The sequence below is a fragment of the Sinocyclocheilus anshuiensis genome, unplaced genomic scaffold (assembly GCF_001515605.1).
Source record: "Sinocyclocheilus anshuiensis isolate Anshui unplaced genomic scaffold, SAMN03320099.WGS_v1.1 scaffold1162, whole genome shotgun sequence".
Classification (NCBI taxonomy): domain Eukaryota; kingdom Metazoa; phylum Chordata; class Actinopteri; order Cypriniformes; family Cyprinidae; genus Sinocyclocheilus; species Sinocyclocheilus anshuiensis.
In genome coordinates, this window is record NW_015540875.1 from 2,984,096 (window position 1) to 3,010,257 (window position 26,162).

Sequence of the window (26,162 nt, forward strand, 5' to 3'; positions counted from 1 at the left end):
TAATAAAAGTTATAGGAGCATTAAAGAAACTTCATTCTTATGCTCATTATATTAGCGTTAGCCACGCTTATGCTAACGATTAACTATTCTAATAACAGCGTTCATTTCAATCCGACATTCAAATTAAAATATTGAATAATATTCATAATAGAAGCAGTGTTTCCCACACACTTGCACTCTATTTGTGGCGGCATATATATGCAAATTCATTCTCTGCCAGCAGGAGGCGCTGTTGGAGTGGGAGAGATAGAGGTTTCCCCAGTAACGGCTGTAATCAAATAAGTGCTGAGCTCACAAACGGCGCTGCTTTATCAGGCATAGCAGGCAAGATGAAATGAGAATGACATCCATAATTTTCTGAAGACAGTCAGTTTCCTTCAGAAATACAGTGATATAAAAACACCCGCACTGGGTTTCGACTTTGACACGTGCAGTGCTCATGTTTATTCAACGAAGTCAAAGCCTTTTGGAAAATCTATTTGTGGCAGTCAGTTTTGATATTGTGGCGGGCGCCACAAATAAATCAATGTATGAGAAACACTGAAAAATTTAAATGAAACTTACCTGCTTTAACTCTTTCATTTGATCCGGGTGTCTGTCTTTAAAGTGTTTTGTTAGTTTGATGCGTTTCCTCATTTTGAGGTCGCCATGTCTCAGTGCTTTTATGATGAGAGCGCATCTGAGCCGGGTACTCGGTACCACCGGTACTTAAAAAAACCTGGTACCGTAACATTTTCATTTTTTTAGTACCGACTTGGTACCGAAGTACCGGGTCTTTTGACAACACTAGTACCGAATACTGAAATTTTGGTACCGTGACAACACTAGCAGGATCATTGAAACAGAGACACACAAGTAGAGGTCAACACGGTTGTGTTTGCTCTGTGCACTGAACTCTAGCCCTCTAACTATGACTGATGACTGCGATTGTGTACAGGTTAAACTAATAACAAAGATTTGCATCAGTTTATGGAAATAACACAAACGCTTGTAACCTTTGCACTCCTATAAAAGGGCATCAAGGCTCAACAAAACTGTCACTCAGGTTAGTGCTGTGTTGTCAACTATGTTTAATGATCATGTACATGTGTTTATGCATTTGGATATACAGTGGGTACGGAAAGTATTCAGACCCCCTTCAATTTTTCACTCTTTGTTATATTGCAGTGTACAGGTTAAACTAATAACAAAGATTTGCATCAGTTTATGGAAATAACACAAACGCTTGTAACCTTTGCACTCCTATAAAAGGGCATCAAGGCTCAACAAAACTGTCACTCAGGTTAGTGCTGTGTTGTCAACTATGTTTAATGATCATGTACATGTGTTTATGCATTTGGATATATATATATACACACATGTAAAGCAATAGCGTCATTGTTTTATGGCTGTCATGGAACTGATAATAGCCTGAAATACTGACCAGGACAGCGGAAAAAAAATCCCCACAGTTGAGCCCTGATGCATGTAACAAGACTTAACATGCCTCTCCTGATCTGCTTGTCAGATCTCCTCAATATATCTTATGACAAGCATGGTAATATAAATATGACACCGGAGCAGTGCTCACATCTTAAACTGAGTTTGAGTTGACAAAGTTCTTACTTTATGGCAACAATCTGCTTCTCCATGGTAGCTGACATCTGATTCAAAAACTGCTCATAGTACATTTTACTTCTTTTATCCCCAAAAGCAGGCTAACAAAAATACATGAGTGAGTTAGAAATTAGAATAATAGCTGCAGGTGCAATGACAGATATAATGCAAATAAACTGAATGAACACTTATTTTTCACCATATTTACTCAATTCACAAAAATCTGTAAATTTAACAAAGGAGGAAAGAAAGAAGAAGGAAACTAATACTCTGTTAAAACGTTACAGTAAATTTGCTCTGAATATACAAGTGTCAACACATTAAACAATGCAAAAAAGATTTTTAAAGTAAATAAAACAAAGAATTTGGGAGTTTGTTTTACAAGAAAATACTATCTCAGTCTTTCTACTTTAAAATGCAATGTTTAATTCAATGTATTACTTGATGTTTCTTTGTAATTATTTGTGAAACTAGCAATTTCTGAGTTAAAATGATTTCATAGTAAATCCTACACCAAATTTTCCTCTGTGTATTACAAAATGTAACTATTTTAGTTAATGACACAAGAGTTAATGACACAAGAGTCAGCAACTAAAGAGGTTTGTTTGAATATGTTATAGACGCCGTTTCTCTTCAGGTGGTGTCTGCTCATGTAGAGCTAATGACCTAACTCAATAGTGACAAACACCAGCATAAATGAGCAAGATAAAATATAGGGCTGGGTTTTGACACAAATTTCACGATTCGATTTGATTCTCATTCACAAGCTTGCAATTCGATTCGATTACCAATTCGATTCGATTCGATTCAATATCGATTATTTTGGATATATATCAGGTACTAGTGTTGTCAAAAGACCCGGTATTTCGGTACCAAGTTGGTACTAAAAAAATGAAAACGTTACGGTACCAGGTTTTTTTAAGTACCGGTGGTACCGAGTACCCGGTCAACCCGGTTCTTGATGCGCTATCCCAAAGCTATCCTCTTCCAGCGTTGCCAAGTCCACGGTTTTCCCGCGGAATTGGGCTGTTTTAACACTGTTGCCGCGGGTTGAAAAACGACCCCATTAACGTGATATTTAGCCCCTGGAATGCGAATTTTACCAGGGGAACCCCGCCAAAACACGCGTATTTTATCCTCGGAACGCGATTTTTAACGGGGACCCCCTCGAAAAGGGAGGTGAGCGGCCGTCTGTGTGGTAAACAGGCTGTTATGGTGTGTTCACACCATAGACTGTATAAAAGCATGGACGTAGTGTCCGTGACGTCACCCGTAGGTTTCCGAAGAGTGTTTTTGAAGCCTAAAGTAGGCGGGGAGCTGGCCATCGCCATCTTGGCAGCGCGTCAAGTCAAGCGTATCTTCTCCATATACACTACATCACTGGGTCCCATCATACAGGCACATGGCTTCTCCTACCATTGCTATGCTGATGACACAGCTCTATCGTTCATTTCAACCAGATGATCCCACGGTAGCTGCACGGATCTCGGCACGCAGCGGCACGACTGGTCTTCAATGAGCCCAAGTTACACCTCTCTTTATCTCCCTGCACTGGCTGCCGGTTGAGGCTCGCATCAAGTTCAAGACATTTATGCTTGCATATAGAACAGCCACAGGCTCAGCACCCGCCTACTTCCACTCACTACTACGAATCTACATCGAAAAACCGCCATAACGTCTTTACACGTTTTTTAAAAGTTGAACTTGCATTAATTTTACATGGCTTTCTAAATATGCCGCTCTCTGCGAGACGCGAGTGCAACGCTGATAGATGTCCCTCTAGAAAATGTGATAAATATGCATTCTGTGTGAACGGCTTGGTTTCAATTTTGATGTAAACAACATCTTCTCCACACTGATGCTCTCTTTTCCACAATATATGAATGAACAACGTAGCAGCGCCGCATCTAGTCGGTTCAACTGGATAGGCTAACAAAAGCATTCAAATGCAATCAATGACACATACACCGTCATCTCGTGCACCACTGATAAGGCTGCATGATGGTTGACGCAGACCTTAAATTCAAATGCAACGTTTTTACATTCAAATGTAGATTTTTTCATTTTATTCTACGAATATTCGAAATTCGCATTTTTTTTGACAGCCCTAGTACAGTACATGCCAAATTTTCAAGGAAAAAAAATCTCTCAACTAATGCTGTAAAATATACATGAGAGTCAGTTGGTGCTACATTACTATAATATTGAAGGTTAAAGTTGACTGATTTGTTAAAATTACACTTAATGACGTTTTTAAAATAATAAAGTTACAATTACATAATAATATTTGTACTTCAATTTGTTTTTTTGAAATATAAACGTCATAAAAACTTGATGGATTTATTCAAACATAAATTAAACATTGTAGAAATTATACATTTTATAATGAATATGTTACATGGTGCATATATTTAGCAAAATGCCCCTCTCTACAGTTTATTTTTCTATCTGACTAATGAGTTTATGGTCACCGAATATGTTTTTCTGAGGTAAATGTGACGTTACGTGACATTGTTTACAAGATGTTATATTGACATCTTTGCGCGGCTGAAACACTGATTGTGCGATTACATGACAGAATACGGATTGTAAAGTTGTACTCTTTTCTTTTAACTTACCTTCGGATGTTTAGTCGTTCATTTTGTGCTGAAGCTGGTATTAATGTGGAGAAGATTACTAGTTCACGTGCGCTACGCACGCGTCTGCTGAACTGAGGCGCTACAGCGATCTGTCACTCCACATTAAACAGCACCAAAACGGCATTTATTGTTTGAATACTGCAATACAATGGACAGAATTTCGTAAAAATGACAATCGATTAATATCGAGATATCGATATTTTTTACCCAGCCCTAATAAAACACTAACCAGCCATCTACTGCTCATAATCCAAATTAGTAATGTCAGACAAAACACAAAACCTAAACTAAGAAGGCCAGACAATCATGATCTGAATACAAATGCAATACTGGGAGAAGAAACTCTGAGCTGAAATGATTTCTGAGGTTTGGAGCAGACCTCCTCGACAGATGTATCAGAAGTCACTGATGAAGGGTAATGGGATGAATGATCCCCGTGGTTTTAGAGCTGCATTAATGAGCCCAACTGGTATCAAGCAACCAACACTGCTGAGATTGAAAGCAGGAGAGGCTGCTTGTCAATCACAACTTGACTCATGCTTGTCACTCTCACACCATGTCCTGACCAGGTGCGACACGACCATTTGAGTGTCAAGTAATTTTTCTGTTCTCACTGAATGCTGAGAGAAGCAACAAAATCACAGCCAATGGGAACATATTTGAAGTTTAAAGATTCTGACCTATTAGCAAAATTGGAAGAAACAAAAATAATACATTCAAAAAAATTAGACAGCCATGGCCCAAATAAAATGTTTTCTTGCTAATAAAATGCACATTCTTGTGCATACAAATTACAGCAGTGCATTAAGTATAATTTCATGAGCAAAATGAATTATTGTCAATGCATGAATCAAACAAAGTCTAATGAAGTCTTGTAAGATCTGATGAGCCAAGCAAACTTGGTTCTGGCTTAATCCATTTAGGCATGGGATGCGTAGTATTATTATGTAACATCACTGCTAGGGCTCTGTGATGTGGCGAAGAAGAGATAGAGCCGGTTTGCTCTCAAAACCCAGTATGCACCCTCTCTCACTACTGCACCAAAACAGGCCGTGCAAAAATGAGACACTGAGGCCTGAAATCAAAGGCCGTCTCAGGGGGTTGGGTGGGGATGTGTACACTCTCGGGAGATTCAAGGACTGCACCACAGATATATGCTCTTTAGCATCCTGTCCGGCCCTCATTAAAAAGTAATTAGTGCAAAGCAAACCAATTGTTTAGCCACAGCATGGAGTCACTGTTAATTTGTCCATTTGCAGTTAAGCAAATGTGCTAAACAGTCCAAATGCAGTCCCCTGTGACTCTTAACCAATATGTTCAATTGAGTTTGCCATTTCCTGGTCATAAAGAGGGACAAAATAAATCATTTTTGAAGAGAATACATAGGCCTTGTGCTGCTATGTTCTGTCGCCTCCCTTCTCTGGTCTTAACAGTAATTTGTTTTTGTACTATCAAGAAGTTTTACAGTGCAGAGAGGTCAAGCTTTACCTTATCTTGCCTTGTCCATCCTCACTTTAAGTTCATATTATTCCCTGACAGACTAAATAAATAAATAAAGTAGATTAGTAAATATAATTAAACAAATATAAATATAAAAAATAAATAAAAGGCTTATTGGCCAGGAAAAAGGAAACCATCTAATCAATCACCTGTCATTGGCAGGTGTGGCAAAACGTTGATGACTAAACTATTTTAATGTCAATTCTAATATTGGGAAATGGGTCAAAAGTCTGATGAGAGAGAAGTCTTGCAAATGTAAATGTAACAAACATCTTTGGAGCACTCTGTGGGACTAGAGCTTCCAATGCACGTTCAAGCTAGAGATGCAACGATCGATCGGCCAGGGATCGGAATCAGCTGATTTTCCTCATGATCGGCCCGGATCGGTGATCGGCCGATCAGTCTCACTTCTTTCACATCCGTTTTGTTACCAGCGGCACAGGCAATAACGTCAGCCGCGCATTCTCACTCTCATCTCTCCGACGACCCCTTCTCTCACACACACGTCTCATTCGCTCCGGTTAAATGCTTGTATTGCACATTATTTTAGTCATTCCTGCAGGTTTCGCGCTTACACCAAAAGCGTGTGCACCAGAACTGATCAATATTAGTGGAGCGCACAAGCCGCGCACAGTCTCAAACAGCTTGTGAGCCACAAATACCAAAATTAGTGGCTAACTGCGCCAAAACGTTCAAATACATACAAAATTATGTCAAAATGCCCACATTTAACGTTTTGGAACGTTAAATATTTGAGAAAGAGAATGCATGTTGTGTAACATGGGCCTGTTTACACCTGGTCACTTCATGCGTTTTTTTCTGATCGGATAGCTATCCGATCGTGAAAAGACCAGGTGTAAATGCCCTCCGAAACGCATTCGAGACGGATATAAATCTTACTTGTTTTTTTAAAATAAAAATTTGCGTTGAAGAAAAGTAGATTTTTGTTTGTATATGCGGTCAACTATAGTTCTTAGAAAGAAAATCGGAATCGGCAAAAATCAGTATCGGCAGATCACAATAACAAAAAAATCGGAAATCGGAATCGGCCAAGAAAATTGCAATCGGTGCATCTCTAGTTCAAGCACTTATCAGCAAAGCGCCAAGTTTAGAAAAGCCTGTTCTTGACTACTAAAAATAGCCATATATAATCACAGTCCAAAAAAAGCAACACAAAGTACAAAGTAAAGTCTGCAAAACAGACAGCAGTGAGAAAGGAAACAGGAGGGCAAGAAATCTGGCAAACCCCCACGCTATGAATACCATGGAACACAATGCACTTTATTGATATGACTGAAGTTTTTTTTTTTACAGTGAGTCGAGCTCACAGTAAATGATGTCATACTCCATTTCAGCTACAGTCTACCAAGGAATACAGTAAATAATTAATATAAGAGAATTATGTCACAGTCAACTTGTTTTTATCTCTGAAGGGTTACTGAGTTCAGGACAGGCACTGGAAACAGTGTGTACTGTATGTTAGTAACATATGCTGAGCTAGAACATCTACAGAGTGCCTTTTAAACAGCTTAAAGAGTTTGTATGGAAAATAGTCAGCGTTTGCTAAAGTCTACTTATATCTTACAATACAAATACTAAAAGATACGCCTTTAAGCAAGCCCACACAACATCTGCCTCAACAGATTCCTTCAGCTACCAATAAGAGTGCAGTACTCCATTTATTGCATTAAAACCCATTCTGCCACAGATTTTAACTAAAAATCAGTGAACAAAATGCAGAAAAAAAACAAACAACTGAGCCAGCCATCTTGGTAGCACAATGGCAATTCTGCTTCATGGCTACGACTACTGCTGTGCTGCAAAAAATAAGAGATAAAAATACAAGATAACGACAGTTATGTTTTCATTGACCCTGGCAAACAATCCTCCAAAGTTTTCACAGTGCAGGGGAGTTTGCCAACCCAAATTAAACAATGTTTGGACGACAAGTCATACTGTACTGTGTACATGGTTTGGGTTTCCCCTCTTTCATCCACATCTGACTGTGTAACATTTATGTATTTGAATTTAACAAACATGCCTTAGAAAACCAGCCGTCTGAGCAAGAATAGTCAGAAGCGCACGATCATGTCGGGCAGCTTCTGTCATTTGAAAAATGTGCAATGCTCACTGTGCCATGGGAAACTAGCTGCGGCTCCTACAAAGGATACTATTGTTGCTTGAATGATTAATGAGTTGTTGCATTTACACTGATGCTGTTATGCAATCCACATTAATGTGGCAGGGTGTGGTTTGTGTTTTGATTTACACATTTTTAAAAGGCACATGTATTTAAAGAGATTTTATCTAACGTTGCTGCTTTCTTTTATCAAGCAAAAGCAGTCTACCATGACCTTAAAGGCAAGGCTCGAAATTGCGACCATTTTGGTCGCATATGCTCCCGAAATTTAATCTGTGCGACCTCAAAATATATTTTGGAGCATTTGTGTGAGTGCAAATAATTGTTGTGGTGCGACCGGTTTTCATTTCTCTACAAAACGTTCGCTAAATACGGCACAGTATGCAACGGTTGTAATTTCAGCCGATCTCTGTGCCAGATTTGCACAAACTGCATTGCAATCATTTTCCAAAATGTCATTTGTGTGGAAATATTACGAAGTCGGTAAACGGCCGTTAACAGAGTCCAGAGACGCTGAAGACTGATGCAAAGAGGAGAAAATACTGTAGCAGGCAGAGCAGAAAACGTCGATAAATACCGATACCGTTTTATCGCCCAGGCCTACCTTTAAGTAAACTCAATGAAACTTATCTGTACAAAACGTTTAAGCAAGTCAACCTTAACTGCTTTGTTGTTCAAATAAGACACTTCAAACAAACCAATTCAAGGAGTGACTTTTCACCAGGGTAAATAGAAAAGTAATATTTCTTCCATAGCAAACAAATGTATTATCAAGGAGGACATTTGGACCACACAACAAACTATAGGCAGCTCAACATGAATTATCCACAGCCTAAGGCAGCTACTGCTCATGTGAATCCCCACGTGCTGCAAACTCGACAGCCAGGCATCTTTAAGTCAATCCCTGTGATGTCATCCAAGGCGAAAGACTACTCTAGAGCTTTTCTGGGATAGGATTACGGCTGCTCTGGATCGAGACTGATGTTCAGGGCATGAGGAATGAGCCATGTGATCAGCACACTTTCACACCAGTCACAGTGCTGGCTGCTTGGGTAAACTGACGGTTACATGGCTGATATTGTTTATTTGACTCACTGGCCACTGTTTAGGACTAGCGGTTCTGCTTTTGTTGCACAGTATAATCTGTGGTGCTCTGAAGAGTAGCGGTTTGTTAAGGAACGCTGTGAAGTTGACGCATAGGTCTGGGGCAGCGAGGTATGCTGCTAGCGGGACTCTCCAGAGTAATGAATCAAACCGTGGGCACTGGCTGTCGTCACATGGCCTTTTGGAGAAACCAAGAGAACAGTTAGTTCCTAGGAAGCTCCGTGTTGTAGAAGAAACAACTTACATTTTAAAGCTACAGCTTAACATCTAGCAATTAGACAAGTTAGAGACAATGCTCTTTGACTAGACATAATGTGAGCAGTCAGTCACTTTTATCCAGGTTCAATTCACCTGGAGCAAACTGCTCGATCTAGTGCTTCGTTCAAGGGCACATTGCTGATGGTGCATGTTGGCTCATATCAAATGAAAACATATAGTTCATCTATATATAAAGAAGCAAGAAGTCTAAAGCTGAGGGTCTCATATCAATTGAATATGGTGCCCGTGTTTATCAGGGCAGATGATTGTTATGGGAGCATTCTGGCTCAGTGCTAACACTGTAAGTGATATGAAGTCTCTGCCCCACCTGCTCTCATTCACCAGCTGTTCACAGGCCCACTGGTGAGGGGACACCTCTTAGATTTTCATAATTAACAAGTAGCACCTGCAGGTTCTTACCTGACAACCAGCTCACAATTAGCTCTCAAAAATAAATAAACAAAACAAGGAATTACACATAAACAGACTGATGTGAAGCTCTAAATATAAGCATTGGTTTTCAGGTGTCTGAAACACATCAAATACTCTCACATGCCACGATTGGTCAGTTACGCACAATGCCTGCACGCTATTTGTCAAACTCCTTTTCATTCATTACCATCAGCATGTAGGAAGGAAAAGGAAAACAAAGCCAAAACGTGAACATTTTAGGCAACTTAAAAGTCCCAGACAGGACATGTCCAGGAAAAAGAGGACGTATGGTTACCTTACAGGTATCACTATTACTATTAAATAGTGATGATCATGCAATCATGCACACTGCTGCAAACTGGACCAACTTAAAAAAAATAAAAAATAAAAGATTATTGAATTCCTGACTCTACTGATTAACTATGCTGACCACTTAAACATGCTTATCAGCAGAACTTTTAAGCATGTTTTCATCATTAACACTCTCTAAACTGTTTTACCAATTAAGTTAAGTTGCCAAAAAACATTAATAACGTCATGTAGACAAAGAAATGAGGGAGCAGAGACCTCCAAAGCACAGTCCACTCTTGTTCTTCAGTTTCAGGTGTGCTGGAAATATTGTATGACTCAGAGGAAAAAAGCTCTAAGATCATGTAACTTTCAACCTGTTTACTGCAAACCATAAAACAACACACTTTTCTGGGTATTACACAAGGTCTTTGTGGTTCTGCGTAAACTATACAATGAAAAGAGCAGCAGAACATCTCTAAAACAGCCCATTTATTCTGTAACTCTTTATGATGTAAACCCAAGAGCAACACACAATTATGGCATTAGTCTGAACACTCTGAATTAAAATAAAAGCCTATAAACTTCACCATGACTAACAGACAACTTTGAGTTAGCAGAGCTACAGAACAGTAAGTGTTAAAACATTCTGCTTTAAACATAAACCAATGTAAAATAACCACTTAGTGAACTGTCCTGGGGTGTGACATGCTAAACTGCATATAAAACTACGTCAAACAGCATTTCTCGAATTGCATTATAATTATGGTTCATGCAGCTTTCATGACTTCATATTAATCTAGAAACTGAATGAAATATTTCTACTTTAAAAAAATAATTTGTCATAGAACATGTTGAAAAAAAAGTGAATGTCCATGTTCATTTGTCAACTATGCAAGAATAAAAACAAATACAAAATCATAATGAGGCTGATGTGTTAATCTGTGTTTAAACTACGAAGCCTTAGCTACTATTATTTTCAAGGCCCACACAAGAGAAAAACAAGCCCAAATGGTCTAAAACCCCAAGACTTTGTTTGCATGTTAGGGGTGGCTGCCTTCACTAAACAACAAGCTGACAAAAGAGCTTGTAAATACAGAGCTGAATAATTCAGGGCTGAGTGTAACCGTACCCACACATTGTAGGGATTCAAACCATGGCAGCAAGTGCCCACAGCTTTCATTTTAAGCGGGGTTCGATAATGAGTGCCCCACACTCTGAGAACTCTGTCAAATTCCACCAGAAGAAGAAAAGAAGGAGAACAGTTGTGAAAAAAAAAAAAGATTATTAACATATATTCCTTACAATTTCACATACAGATTTGGGTCACTGAAAAACACTGCAGTTCAACCGAGATAGGCGCAATCACAAAACAAAAACATTTCACCTGTCCTTGGGTGGTTGCTGTAATATACAGTTAAAGATGCAATCAGTATGACTTTGTTTGCGTTTAGCAAACTCTTATTATTTTATTGATTTTGGCAACTGATGTCCTGCTCTTTATTGTCAATCGGTGTTAGACTGCTAATTGAGAGATTTTATCAATAGCGTGACACATGTCGATATGGAAGTGCCCATAAGCAGGCAACCAGTTCCACGTTGAATAAAATATGATTTTTTAGATGACTGAAGTGGTTGCTATTTACTTCTACATGAGTAAAACTCTTTAATTATCAAAAATTACTGAGTGCACCTTTAACCTAACACTGCGCTTTTCAGCCAAAAAAAATATACATATATATTGTATGTGTACCAACATTATAAATCTTGAATATTAATATTTAATATTTGTAAAAATTACTGAGTGCACCTTAAACACACACACATACATACATACATACATACATACATATATATATATAGCAATCTTCTTCTAATTTAAATACATTTGTTATTTGCAAGATTATGATCTTTAGTTGAATTGGCATATGAAGATAACTGAGGATATAGATCAGGTCATCATATAACACAATGAATATAATATGCACAAGGAAACAGTATGAGACACACTGCACACAACATGACAAGCTACATAGATACAGCAAATGGCAAACAAATATGATGCACAGGTCAGCATATGTAGTATATAACACACACATAACTGTATATGACAACCAAATACATGTGAAGCACGAAGGGTCAGTGGGCTGAAAGGAGTGTCCACAACCATAGGCTGCCAGATGGTAGCTTCAAAAGTGTTCAATAATCTAGAACACATTTTCACTTCTTACTAATCTAACGCTTCAAAGCCACACAATTTGTCCTTCTTCCAGACTGTCGCTGCTTGACCAGTCAGTTAGCCGCTCGGCTAGCGGACAGAGTGTCTCTCAAAGTTGCTGGGGCACAAATATTGCGTTAGCCCACAAACTGAGGATCAAGTCTTGTTATATACAATTGAGAGCATTTAATAAGACTTGTAATGAACTGTTATAATCTGTGACGGTTAGTTAATATAGTTTCAGCAGTTAAAGAAGGGTCCACCATTCGCTCACCGTCCCCCTCAGAGTGTCCAGCCTAAAACATGATCTAACGGCCAACTTTCCTTTATTAACGCTAAACTTTCACACAGTTTTCCCACAGAAAACATCTAATCTGGCGTCAAACTGTGGATATGGCGCAAATAACGGACACTTTGCTTTTATCACCGACACTCAGCCGCTGATGAAAATCGACCCGGTTCCGTTACAAAACGCTCGTGAGGGGTTTTCAGGCTCGCGCAGCTAAAGCTAATGCAGTTGCGCGCTTACCTCGAGCGGCCTCGCGGAATTTCTCTCTCATTTCCTCCCACTCTGTGCCTTTCGTTCGCATAAAATCGCTTCCTCCGGGGGTAATGTCCTATTCAGCTTTGTGTAAATGTCAAAAATACGTCTTGCTTCTTGTCTTAAAAAGACTTGACGACTAAGTACATTCTTACTCCCACAACAACGTCAACCAAGGCGCTACAAATCCGCCCATCTAAGGAAACTCAACTGGCCGTTTGGCCAATCAGAGAGAGAGTTGAGTTTGACAGGCACATGCGTGAGCCAATGGCGGTAGGAGTTTCATTTTAAGCTCCGCCTATGGGCAGAAAAGGGCAAATGTGAAGAGAGAGTGGGAGCTCAGTATTCCACGCTGGTTGGTTAACCACATTGTACATGATGGGCATCGGTTCGAAGAGCCTATGAAAGAAAATCGGACTTGAGTGACAGTGACAAAGCAGTAAGGAACAATTTTATTTCAAGGGGACCGTCTTAGTCATGATGCAAATTGCTGATGCTGGAAAAACGCCATCAGCATCTTGTCTGGCCAATTCCACGTTCTGTCAGCATGACCTCAGAAGTTATTTTTTCTTTGTGATAAATTAACGCCTATCATTTCAGTGGAAAGCTGTCCTAAAAACATTTCCTAATAGAGATATGACATTCCTCTGTGGTGTACATTCCAGAAAAAATAAGAGAAAAGCATATCAAATATTTGTATAATTAAAGTGAGCAATTAAATATGCAAATATCTAAACATCAAGTCATTTCATGTCCTATTTTTTAATTTAAAATACTGGTAAAAAAAAAGAACAATGTCAGTAAATACAAAAACATAAGAGTTAGATGGAATAACATCAAATTATTAAACTATTTGTGGTCAATATTAGTCAATGGATTAAAGTCATTGCAAAAATTTGCACATGACAGGAGGGTTAAAAAATTAATCTCAAAGAAACTCATGAATACTACACATGGCATTTGACCTCTGGGTGATGCTATTTTTATTTATACTATTTTGGTACTGCATTCATTTGGGTAAACTTGTAAATTCTTGGTAAAACTGTAATTGTAAAAAACAGAACGGGCTCAAATGCAAAGCATGGAACCAACAAAGATTTCAAACCAAATTAATTTATTGGAAATATACAAATCGCTACTCATAACAGGCTTCAAAGAGTGAATTACATGTCTACATACATTTTAAAGTGTACTGCTTTAAGTAAATAAAACCGTGGTGGAAATACCGACAGCTTCAACACATGTATGCTTCAGCAGCCTCTGTCATTCTTTAACAAAAGACCTACAGAAAGTTGTGAATAACTAACAATTAAGACAACCCCCCCCACTCAAAAACACTAAAATCCTCAATTTAAAGAGACACACGCCACTCCAATCTGACTCCGAACTATCTTGAAAAACAATGCCACTCTGGCTGGGAAACAGACACTGGAGTCAAAAACTTGAAAAATCAACGTCGCCGCCTGTCAGGGCTCCTGCTGCGTCTTCTTCCACCCCTAGAGGAAAGCACAACGGTCCATTAGTCATGCTGTATTACTGCCTGCATCATTAACAAATTCAATAGAAGACAGATATCCACTACAAATGAAGTTTGTGTGAGCGAGTGAAACGGTCCGAGTATATAAATGCAGTTTAACAGGATCAGGAACTGACTCACCTCCTCTTGCTCTTAGGGGGTCCTCTTACAAAGCACCAGTCAACGCTGATTGGTTGCCCCATAAGGTCCTGGCCATTCAGCCCTTCCATTGCTGCCTGGGCTTCTTTGTAGGTCTCGTACTCCACCAGTGCATAGCCCTATGAAAAACAAGTCTCATTATTTGCCAAGATAATGTTTCAAACAACACGACGCCCACAAAAGAGATGTTTTTCCATTGGGTTGCCTGGTTCCAGAACTGTCTTTCACATTCTTTGTCTTGAAACAGGCCAAACTAAACATTTTATGCATTAACATGTGTCAGCTTGACCCGAGAAAACAAACCTGATGGCAAAAACATGGACACATTTGATGATTGACCAAAGTGGGGTTCTCAATGGCAGAAATTGGCATTTGTTGACCGAGATTAGATGCGCACAAAACACAAGGTCTGAGTGTTCAAATTCACACTCACATGAGCTAAAACAGCTAAACAGAGCACAACTGAATGGACAAGGACACAGGGGTTGAGTTTTTCTTAGTTTAACTATTTTTAACATAATACTCCATATTAGACACATTGACCAAAGAACTTCATATGACATGTGCACATAATAAAATAGCACAAACTAAAGTTGCTTTCTCTCCCTCCCCACTGCTCAAGTTTATTGAAAGTGCTTAAATAGTCAAAATATTAAAGATGTGCAACCCTAGTCAAATGCAAAGCTGCTACAACCATACCTTAACCTAAAGGAAATCTCTCGTTATGGAAAATAACATTATAAACATTGTCTAAGTTAATTACGGGAATGCTTAAAAACAAGAAAGCATCAATATTATATGAATCACCAACTAAACTCATGGTCTTTTTGAGATTGTGTTGTTTAAAACACTGCCATCTGGTGGAAAAACTCAAGCACATTCCGGTATAAAATATTCATAAGATCACATAAGAGTGATTATATGTTGTCCTAAGACAAGAACTCATTTTGGTTTTTGGTTTAAGGACAACTTTGACGAAAGTTTTTGATCCACTTCAAATGTTGACTACTGTATTTTTGTTGTCATAGACAAGTGGTCCTTCAAAAAAAACAAACAATTAAATGATGCAAACGTGCAACATATCAAATTTTCATTTACAGACATTTCACTGAACAAGAGGGGGGAAAACTGCCAACCAACCTTAAGGTAACCAGTTCTTCTGTCCAAATTTAAATGCACGTTTTTAATCTCTCCATACTCCGCAAACTTATCGTGGACATCCTCTTCCGTCGCCTCTTCATGCACACCAGTCACAAACAGAATCCATCCTTCAACAGCTGTAATGACACCAAAAATGTAAAAAAAAAATCGCAGCCACTTGAGTTCTATCATCATGAGGTCACAGAGGTCAAGTGAGAGAGTTCAGATGCTATGTAGTTCTGAGAATTACACTCACATCTCTGTGGCCCAGGCTCATCTCCATCCTGTTCTACTGTGTCATAGTCCTCTCTGACTCTAGATCTCGCTCCCTCCTCTGTTAAATAAAGCAGCGAACAACATTAGCACGATTTATTAAGACGCAAAAACACAAGATTGGAGATGAGGTCACTTACCTGATCCAAACCCACGACCCTTCCTCTTCTTGGCTTTCTCTTTTAACTTGTGAATGCTCTCTGTAAAGACAACAAAGGAAAATAATCACTCTTACCATGCATTCGAAAGTACTGAACTAACGTTTTTAAAGACAACTTTATGAGAACATAAAAATAAACTAAAACACAACACCGCAATGGAATACTGTCTTTAAAAATGAAGCACTAAAACACAAATGCAATGAGCCTGCGTGCTTACCGAGTACACAATATTTATTTATTTAATTATTTTTGGCCATGATAAACATGAAAAAAGTAACACGTGTTAAAGCTAAAACCAAAGCACGGCAACAAAATAAAGCATTATCACAACAGCGCGCGATTCGTTTGAATTAGCTAACTATTAGCAGGCGCGCTAATCGGAATAGGCCCGCCGGATATAAACACGAGTATTTCATACATTCAACACCAATAAACAGGTGAATTCTGGCTATATGAAATAAATAAACTGTCTGTGCACCGTTTGAATATAAATAGCCACTGTACCGTCGCCATCCTCGTCCATAGGAAAGTCTTCACCTCCCGCTTCATGAAGATCCAGTACATCCGCCATGACGCCTGATTGTGAGCAGAGTGAGTGAACGTGGCTGCGAGCATGCGCAGAACACTCAATGCGACGCTGCGTCTTGTTCGACTTGTGTGCGTCACATGCAGTTCGAGTACTACGCCATCTGTTGTTTTGGAGGAGACAGTAGCGTCGCTGAAACAATTACACAACCCAATATAGATAACAAACAAGAACAAATAGGGCAGGAATTAAACATTTTATTAAATAAACATACAAAACACAAATAAACTATAAACGAAACTTTTATTTATTAATTACTACAGCTAAAAAAAAGATGCCTTGGTGTCTTTTTTATTTAGCGAGTCTCTGATAGGCTACTGTCACTTCAATTTAGACACAATTCTAAAAAGATTGAATTAATGAAACTCTTTATCATCCTCCTTAATACATTATATATTGTACTTATACTGAGGGGAAGTCGTGGCCTAATGGTTAGCGAGTCGGACTCGTAACCCAAAGGTTGTGGGTTCGAGTCTCGTACCGATTGTAGGTGGGGGGAGTGAATGTACAGCGCTCTCTCCCACCTTCAATACCACGACTGAGGTGCCCTTGAGCAAGGCACCGAACCCCCAACTGCTCCCCGGGCGCCGCAACATAAATGGCTGCCCACTGCTCCAGGTGTGTGTTCACGGTGTGTGTGTGTGTGTTCACTGCTGTGTGTGTGCACTTTGGATGGGATAAATGCAGAGCACTAATTCCGAGTATGGGTCACCATACTTGGCCACATGTCACGTCACTTATATAATTGTTCTTTCTGTTCTACTGTCATATATATATATATATGTGTGTGTGTGTGTGTGTGTGTGTGTGTATATGTCTGAATGTATGTATGTACCACAAAGGTAGGCCTATGTATGTACCAAGAGTTCCTAAAAACCACAAAAAATTATTTGGCAAATAAAGCTAATTCTGATTTAACATATTTTATACAACACTGATGATAAAGTTCGTAATTCACGATAATCTAAATCTACTTTAAACAAGGCCCAACATGATCTGAGCGTAAAGTTCAGTGTTTGTTTCTAACGTTGTACTCTAATAATCCCTTTATTAGGCAAATGGAGACAAGATAACCAGGAATACCTGACTGTAGATATTCTCCCCACTCCACAGTCTTAGATAAACCCAATCAGTTTGTGATAGAATAACAGCTGAGATGGACAGTGTGGACGTGTAAGTCAAAGCATGTGATCTGATGTCTCCTAATTGTTTGTCATTACTTTTCTTCATTCAAAGTCGACTTAGCCTACTATGCCAATCTTTTAGAGGCCAAGGAACTCATAAAATGATCATGGCAGTTTGAGGGACCCCAACCCTAATTTTTTTTAAATATATTTGGAAAATATTTAGTTTTTATTACATTACATAACTTTTTTTTCTATTCACTATTGTACTCTTAGATTTATGTATGTATATGAATTAAATCGAATGTTTTATGTATTTAACCTAATTTATTTAGTGAATCAAATTGATTTATTTACCTTAATTTTATTTTTTATCACTTTTTTACTTTTTTCCCCACACTAACTTCACTGACTTTTCCACGGGCCCTCTGCACTCTTTACGACCTCTGATGGTCCCCAGACCCCAATTTGAAAACCAATGATGTCTATGAAATTTATGAAACTCTACATCATAGATTTATTAAGGATTATTAGGATTAGGTTTCCATGGACTATTAAAAGTAGGAACATCTAGTAAAATAAATAAAGAACTATTCACTCAAGTAAGACTTGTTGAGACTGTTAGTAAGGTTGTATGGGTCATACACAGTATAACCTAGATTTACCTTTCCAGTGTTCTGAGAGTTTAAGCACCATAAAGACAAAGATATTGAAATGTGCTTCATTGATGAATTAGGTATAATTCTTTTAATATATTTAATATTCCCTCAATATATCCTCGCATAAAAGTAATCACATGAGGTGATTTGAAACATCACAAAATGCATCATTTGAGCACAAAGAGTAAAAGAGATTACTGCTGAACTTTGATTCAATCACTTCAGTGTCAGGTAGAGCCTAAAGGTTCGTTGTGTGTGGATGATTTCATCAGCACAGGTCACCCTTTGAACTTGTCCCAGGACTATATAAACCCATGGCGCTTTGGAGAACACACCATCAGCTCTAAGAACCCCTGGAAGCAAGGTAAGATTACAGCTACATTATATGCATGGTCATGTCAAACTCTGCTGTTGATTCTTAATGTACATTTATATGACCAGAAACTGAAATTAATTATTTGCTCTTTCTGTTCAGGAAAATCTTGCTCAACCTGCAACCATGAAATTCTCAGTCATCGCCGTCCTTGTCGTTACTCTGGCCATTGGTGAGACTTTACACCATGTTAACTTGTGATGCTCTCAAGATATTTTGTTTTGTAGTATGGTAACTGAGTTAGTTTAGGGGTTACATAAACAAACTATAACAATGTGTGCGCTGGGTATTTTATTAGTACTTAACATAACAGAGTCTTTCACCTGATTTAGCTTGAGTGGCTGAGAGAAAAGATGCAAGACTGCATTGATCAAGCATCTCTGTTCATGTTCCAGGCTCTGAGTCAGCTTCTCTGGTCAAGAGAGACGCTCCTGCTGAGCTGGATAAGATCGCCAAGTACTTCCAGGATCTTGTGGACAACCTGAAGAACATCGAGGGCACTGAGCTGGCCAACAAGGCCAAGTAAGTCCATTATCGTCATCCACTGTGGTGGTGGAAACTTCTTCTCAACTGTGAACTTAAATGATCAACACAATGATACATTTGAATTGATTTTATTAATGAATTCTCTTTGGTTTGTGTTGTAGCGTTTACTTTGAGCAGAGCAGAGCCCAGCTCCAGCCCATGGTTGAGAAGCTCCAGGAGCAGCTGAAGCCCCTCTCCAGCAACATTGAAGACCACATCAAGCCTCTGGCCGCCTCCGTCCAGGCTCAGGTCGCCCCCCTGGCCGGCTTGGTCCAGACCCATGTTGAAGACGTCCTCAAGTTTGTGGCTGACCAGACTAAAGCCATCCTGCCTCCCCAGTAAAACCATTCCTTAGTTCTTTTCCATTATGACACAGTCTCTTTGTATGTATGCTGGTATGTTTGAAATAATAAAAAGGATTAAAAACTGACCACTCTGTACTGGCTGGTTATTCACTTGTCTTACATTGTCTGTGAACAATATGACATTTGAACACCTTTTAATTTTTATTTAAAATGTATTTATTTTTTTTTAGAAAACGACCCAATTCCCAACACTTATTGTGAGAAATAATGTAAAACAAAATAGGGATTTTTTGTAAGGCTGTAATTTTTAAATATAGAGTGGGTGATGATTTGAGGGTAGCATGTTTAATACTTTGTTAAGTTTTATTATTTCGTTAACAAATAAGATAACTCAGGGACTGGTTGCATAAACTGCTTCGACTAGTCTTAAAAAGTTAGACATAATTTTTTTTCTTCAAAACTGGTCATCATTTTCTATAGTTACTATAGTTAATCACAAATTAACCATGGTTTTGCTACACTAACCATAGATTAACCATGGTATTAGTAGTAAAACTGCGGTTATACAAATGATATCAATACAATAATAAAACACACACACACACGGTTACTACACTTTTACTATAACAAAACCATGGTTAATTTTCATAAGGGACAAAATTGGTCTAATCTGAATCTGAAAGGTGTAACTGATTAGGTAGGCTACCCTTTGCATAACTAGTTGGTCAAATATATACTGGCTATGTTTATGCAATTAGGCCCAGGTTATTTTTAAGTAGCTATGGTAAGAGATATATAAGAATCATATCAACTGGCTTCAATAGCCTACTTTAACACCAAAAACAGTTTACTTCTCAGCTGATATTTTTCCATTACGTATGATTTTGTATCAATCATAATTATTGCCTGCCCTTTTGAGGTGTTGACACGAGCGAGCAGACAACACAATTTACCTAAATTCATTATTTCAGACTCATGTGCCCTCTAGAAGCTTGCGTTCTGCAAGTGAACGTCGCTTTATTGTGCCATCCCAAAGAAGCACAAAATCACTTTTATGGACTTTTAAATTAAATGTTCCCTCCTGGTGGAATGACCTGCCCAACTCAATCCGAGCAGCTGAGTCCTTAGCCATCTTCAAGAATCGGCTAAAAACACATCTCTTCCATCTTTATTTGACCCTCTAACTCTAGCACTCTCTATTCTAATTCTATTCTCCGAAAAACAAAACAAAAACAAAAAACACTTGTCACTTTTAGACTTGCACTCTATTCATTTGCTGCTTGTTTTCTTTAAAAAAAGAAAAAGAAAAACAAACACTTGCTTTCGAATCTTTTTGTATTCTATCTGTTTTCTTTTCATTTATTATACAATTAACAAAAGCAAAAAGACCTCGAACAATAGCTTGCTTTATTCTTTTTCTATTCTATCTATTTTCTTTTTATTTATTATATTATAAAAAAAAAACCTTGCTACGTGTACTGCGTTAAGCTAACTGAGACTTGTTATAGCACTTGTATATCATTGTTCTTTTGTTGATTTTGATTGCTTCCATTGTCCTCATTTGTAAGTCGCTTTGGATAAAAGCATCTGCGAAATGACTAAATGTAAATGTAACAATAAATCGCATGCGCAGAGCTAGTGTTCGCCCACAAATTTGGAAGTAGCCTAGGCTACGCTTGTTACATCGAACACATTCACTAATAAAACAGTGCGACTTGTGAAAAGGGCTATTTTAGCTCAGGCACCGTTTGTGCTACAGATATAGATGATAGGCTACCTCAAATCATATGATCATATAACAATCATATAAACTTTATGGGAAGTCGTGGCCTAATAGTTAGAGAGTCGGACTCGTAACCCAAAGGATGCAGGTTCGAGTCTCAGGTCCGGCAGGGATTGTAGGTGGGGGGAGTGAATGTACAGCGCTCTCTTCCACCTTCAATACCACGACTGAGGTGCCCTTGAGCAAGGCACCGAACCCCCAACTGCTCCCCGGGCGCCGCAGCATAAAATGGCTGCCCACTGCTCCGGGTGTGTGTTCACGGTGTGTGTGTGTTCACTGCTGTGTGTGTGCACTTTGGATGGGTTAAATGCAGAGCACTAATTCCTAGTATGGGTCACCATACTTGGCCACATGTCACATGTCACGTCACAAGTAGCCTAAGCAACCATCCAGAACACTATACTCACATTGCAACATTTGGGTGTTCCTCCTGATTCTAAATTGAGTTCAAAAACAGGTTTTTACAGTTCAAATTTTAGAGCATTGTCAAACTATTTAGTAAAATCATTGCATTTAAACTTATTAAAATGCATTTAGCTATATTTACAATATAAAACAAGGAACCCATTCTAATTATAATAAGCTATACAGTTAGCCTAAATGCAACTTATTTAATAGAAAACAAATGTAATTAGGATTTTTTTTTGGTCATTTTAAGTTACCTTGTCTAATCTTACTTTCATATATTCTAATCCCAAATGACAAAGAATAAAAGCAATGAAACATAATTAAAACAAAACAGCATTTCATAGAACATGCTACCAGTGTCATGCAGTCTGTTTTCATCCTAATTTTACTGCATTAAAATATTTGATGCATGCAAAATCAGACTCAAAGACGGTTATGAGACAGTTTCATACAATAAACGAAAGAAAACCTGGAGGTATAATGACGTTTAGGTAAAGGCTGTGATGAAGTTCATGAATAAAACTAAATATCAACACATTCACATCATCTCACTGTCACTAAAATCACCTTACAAGCAGTTTTGGGCATACATTTATTTAAATCAGATTCCAAAACAGTATTTTCAGTTCTTAAACAGAAAACAAAAACTAATTTCTGTGTACAAAAATAAGCAGGTTTATTTCTGAACACACTGAGGACAGTTCAGGATCTTCTGCAGTGTGGTCTTTAAAACTGATGAAGTCATGTGACTGATTACACAGATTACTATTGAACTTTGAGTAAATCACTTCAGTGTCAGGTAAAGCCTAAAGGTTTAGTGTATATGGATGATTTCATCAGCACAGGTCACCCTTTGAACGGGTGCAATCCCAGCATCCCGGGACTATAAAAACCCATGGATTCTTAGAGAACTCACCATCACAACATCAGGCCTAAGAACCCCTGGATACAAGGTAAGATTACAGCTACATTATAGCAATGGTCATGTCAAACTCTGCTGTTGATTCTTAATGTACATTAATTATTCTCTTTCTGTTCAGGCAAATCTCACCCAACCTGCAACCATGAAATTCTCCCTCCTCGCCGTCCTTCTTGTTGTTCTGGCCATTGGTGAGACTTTAACCCATGTTAACTTTTGATGCGCTCAAGATATTTGGTATTTTGTGTATGTAATACAGTAACACAGACAGAAACTAGAACAATGTGTGTTGTGGGTATTTTATCTTCACTCTGTAAAGTACTTAACATAACAATGTGCCCTGTAGAAACGTACAGTCTTTCACCTCATTTAGCTAGAGTAATGCCATTTAAGATGTAAGACTGCACTGATCAAGCATCTCTGTTCATGTTCCAGTCTCTGAGTCAGCTTCTCTGGTCAAGAGAGATGCTCCTGCTGAGCTGGAGAAGATCGCCAAGTACTTCCAGGATCTCGTGGACAAGCTGAAGAATGTCGAGGGCACTGAGCTGGCCAACAAGGCCAAGTAAGTCCATGAGCTTCATCATCTTTGTGCAATGAATCTGCAACTTAAACAATGTTAGTGAAGATCACAACTGGTACTCAGCTGGTCTTCATTGATCATTACACTCTTAAAAAATAAAGATTCTTTATTGACATCAATGGGTTCCATGAAGGGACTTAGGAAAAGGTTCTATTAAGAACTGTTCACTGAAAGGTTCTTTGGGGAACACAAAATGGTTATTCTATGGCGTCGTTGTGAATTTTTACTTCTAATTCAAATAACAAATTATGATCTGCAATAAGAAATGATTAGTATGAATATCAGTCCTTCATATAACTAATTGTTCAGGCAGAAGAGCAGTGCTGATTAACTTGGTTTGTGTTGTAGCGCTTACTTTGAGCAGAGCAGAGCCCAGCTCCAGCCCATGGTTGAGAAGCTCCAGGAGCAGCTGAAGCCCCTCTCCAGCAACATTGAAGACCACATCAAGCCTCTGGCCGCCTCCGTCCAGGCTCAGGTCGCCCCCCTGGCCGGCTTGGTCCAGACTCATGTTGAAGACGTCCTCAAGTTTGTGGCTGACAAGAGCAAATCCATCCTGCCTCCCCAGTAAAACCACAGGAATCCTTCTTAGTTCTCTTCCATTTTGTTCTCTTTTTATATATTTAAAATAATAATAAAAGTGATTTTTAAAGGTCAATGTGAGATCTCCTCCTTTTTTCTCACAAACTGTGTTTTTTCTTTGCACATCTCACATGTATTAAATGCAGTAGCCATAAAAAAAAAAAAAACATTTAAAGACATTTTTGAGTCGACAAATCTAAAATGATTTAAATCAAACCTTCAGAAGGAAGACTGTCTTTAATTTTCCTGATACTTTAAATGTGTTCAAAAGTGAAACAGTGGAGAAACCTAATAAAAAATTCCTATAAAATATATTATAGTAGTAATGTTCCTTAAAAAAAAAAAAATTATTATTATTATTATTTTTCCCATAGATTTATGTTTTTGAATCCATATTTAATATGTATGCTCTGAGGACAGATGGTTGACGGTGGGGCAGTATCAATGTCATACATTTTAAAAAAATTAAGAAACAATTAAATGAAATACTAGATTTGTGTTTGGAACTTTCTAGTCATTATCTCTAATTTAATTAAAAGTAGAAATGTTGCTATTTTAAAAATTGTGGGACATTTAAATTTCAGTGCCATATCTCAAGGACCAGTGATATATTAATATGACCAGGTTTGTTTTTAATTAAAGTATTAAGGGCATTTTAACAAATATATTTTATACAATTCCTAAATTATTCCTAAATAACACTTACAAGTGTCAGTTAAGCTATCCTAAATAAAACACACATTCACAACAGCCCACATACATCTGAATAACCACACAAGCAAATTTAGGTACATTTATTTCCAAATGAATATCCTCAGTTCATGTCAGTCATGTCATTTGGCAGCAGAGGGCAGTGTAAATAAATAAACTCTGCTTATTTTCTGTGTGCATTGAAGGCATTCATCTCAGCGCCGTGAGGTAGACTGTGATTTGTTGTCTTCTAAGATAATAAAAACAACAAAATCACTAGTCTTCCACATGGCAATGAAATTCACATACAAACTCTCCAGTCGTGATTTTATTCGCCGCTTCTTTCTGTCAATGCAACACCTGGCCTGCAGACTGCAATCACTGTCCCATTTGAGCACAAATCAATGATTTATATACATCTGTCAGAGTTTTCACTCATTATGAAGCAATAATTTGGTGGTTTATCAGCTTACATCCCCAGTACCATGTAATATCTGGTGTGAAGGTCACACAGGCGTGAGGGAAACGCTGTGAGTCCGCATGACCTTCTCCTTGTACAGCGAGATAAATAAACTACAGCAAGCTATTCATGCACATGTCAGCCTTCATAAAGCACATTTTTGTATCTCTCTTTGAAATTCAATGCCATGTGTTAAGCCTTTTGGGGGTGTATATCTTGCAAAATTGCATCATTTGACAAAAAACGAATAAAGGAAATCACTTTTTTATAGAACATTACCAGTAAAACAGTGTTGAATGTCTAAGAAGATATAACAATATTGTATTTTCCTTCTTCCAAATTGATACGAACTTACCAGAATGATGTACAATCACAAATAAGTCAACGATTGTCCTTTTCTGTCTCATTAATCTACTTTTCCTTGGTTCATATGTTCTGAAATATGCATTCAAAGTCCTTAATAGCTGGTGACCTATAAGGATGGATCAAAAATGGATAAATGAAAATAAAGCAGATGATTCAAGGCAGCAGAATTAATGTCAAATAAAGCATACACGAAGGTATGTCCTTCCCGTCACAATAACTTCAAAATAAAATAAAACACTTGGTACTCACCACGAACAGCCATTGTGCGTCTCTCAAAGGGATCAGTTTATAGTCGAAAGGGCTTGCCTTTGACGAAAAAGAAAGAAAAATAGGCAAAGAAAAAGAGGAAAAATAAGGCTCCCGCTGATAATTGGAGGCTCTGCAGCACTTGAAAATAAAACAGAGGCCAGATGAATGGAGTACTGCTACAAACTCCAAGGTGCCTTAGCTGAAAATTGGGAACACAACTACAGGTTTGCTTTGGAAAGACCGTAGGACCAACGCTTCCCGAGGAGTCTTATCTCTTGAAAAACGGCCGGTCCTGAAGGGCCCCGGGTGCAAGGAAAGCTCTGCGTCTCTGGTCAGTGGTGGATACCAATGGCTAGGTTTTGCAGACATGGGTTATGTTTTTTACTCAAAGCTGACAGACAGACAACCCCCCCCTGCACACAGGTGCTATTCAAGGATATTGTGTAAAAATTACGTCAAGCAAATTTTACTTGAAAATCTTTTCAGCGTAAAAGTCCCGCCCTCTCTTTCCACTGTATATAAGTTCATCTGTTCTATAGGCTGGCGCCTTCTTTCACATCTATGCATTTGATCAATCATATGGCAAACTGT

At 38.3% G+C, this 26,162-nt stretch overlaps 4 protein-coding genes across 7 annotated transcripts in view; 2 read left to right on the forward strand and 2 right to left on the reverse strand.

Annotated features, from left to right (window-relative positions):
- Positions 1 to 12,899, reverse strand: part of otud7b (OTU deubiquitinase 7B) — a 33,445-nt gene extending 20,546 nt beyond the window's left edge. For all 4 annotated transcript variants that reach the window (XM_016485865.1, XM_016485863.1, XM_016485864.1 and 1 more), the window contains exon 1: positions 12,705 to 12,899. The gene's annotated coding sequence lies outside the window, so the exon portion shown is untranslated. The remainder of the gene's footprint in view (positions 1 to 12,704) is intronic.
- Positions 12,900 to 13,813: 914 nt separating this feature from the next.
- On the reverse strand, positions 13,814 to 16,590 carry rbm8a (RNA binding motif protein 8A). Its single transcript, XM_016485866.1, has 6 exons — positions 16,470 to 16,590; positions 15,945 to 16,004; positions 15,788 to 15,865; positions 15,532 to 15,668; positions 14,374 to 14,510; positions 13,814 to 14,212 (listed from the first exon to the last, which is right to left on the reverse strand). The coding sequence occupies exons 1-6, from the start codon at positions 16,534 to 16,536 to the stop codon at positions 14,167 to 14,169; spliced, it is 525 nt and encodes a 174-aa protein (XP_016341352.1). The 5' UTR covers positions 16,537 to 16,590; the 3' UTR covers positions 13,814 to 14,166.
- Positions 16,591 to 18,675: 2,085 nt separating this feature from the next.
- LOC107688286 (type-4 ice-structuring protein LS-12-like) lies at positions 18,676 to 19,605 on the forward strand. Its single transcript, XM_016485908.1, has 4 exons — positions 18,676 to 18,698; positions 18,810 to 18,879; positions 19,103 to 19,229; positions 19,355 to 19,605. The coding sequence occupies exons 2-4, from the start codon at positions 18,834 to 18,836 to the stop codon at positions 19,572 to 19,574; spliced, it is 393 nt and encodes a 130-aa protein (XP_016341394.1). The 5' UTR covers positions 18,676 to 18,698; positions 18,810 to 18,833; the 3' UTR covers positions 19,575 to 19,605.
- A 3,187-nt stretch (positions 19,606 to 22,792) lies between these two features.
- On the forward strand, positions 22,793 to 23,795 carry LOC107688287 (type-4 ice-structuring protein LS-12-like). The gene is made up of 3 exons (XM_016485910.1): positions 22,793 to 22,838; positions 23,083 to 23,209; positions 23,576 to 23,795. The coding sequence occupies exons 1-3, from the start codon at positions 22,793 to 22,795 to the stop codon at positions 23,793 to 23,795; spliced, it is 393 nt and encodes a 130-aa protein (XP_016341396.1).
- Positions 23,796 to 26,162: the final 2,367 nt, after the last annotated feature.

Excerpts from the sequence above, each read along its gene's own strand:
- rbm8a (XM_016485866.1), bottom strand. The coding sequence starts at position 16,536 with ATGGCGGATGTACTGGATCTTCATGAAGCGGGAGGTGAAGACTTTCCT. Across the intron at positions 15,866-15,944 it reads GGGTCGTGGGTTTGGATCAG|AGGAGGGAGCGAGATCTAGA; the intron begins GTAAGTGACCTC and ends TTTATTTAACAG. Across the intron at positions 14,511-15,531 it reads GAAGAACTGGTTACCTTAAG|GGCTATGCACTGGTGGAGTA; the intron begins GTTGGTTGGCAG and ends TGTTTTTCATAG.
- LOC107688286 (XM_016485908.1), top strand. The coding sequence starts at position 18,834 with ATGAAATTCTCAGTCATCGCCGTCCTTGTCGTTACTCTGGCCATTG. Across the intron at positions 18,880-19,102 it reads TGTCGTTACTCTGGCCATTG|GCTCTGAGTCAGCTTCTCTG; the intron begins GTGAGACTTTAC and ends TTCATGTTCCAG. Across the intron at positions 19,230-19,354 it reads GAGCTGGCCAACAAGGCCAA|CGTTTACTTTGAGCAGAGCA; the intron begins GTAAGTCCATTA and ends TTTGTGTTGTAG.
- LOC107688287 (XM_016485910.1), top strand. The coding sequence starts at position 22,793 with ATGAAATTCTCCCTCCTCGCCGTCCTTCTTGTTGTTCTGGCCATTG. Across the intron at positions 22,839-23,082 it reads TCTTGTTGTTCTGGCCATTG|TCTCTGAGTCAGCTTCTCTG; the intron begins GTGAGACTTTAA and ends TTCATGTTCCAG. Across the intron at positions 23,210-23,575 it reads GAGCTGGCCAACAAGGCCAA|CGCTTACTTTGAGCAGAGCA; the intron begins GTAAGTCCATGA and ends TTTGTGTTGTAG.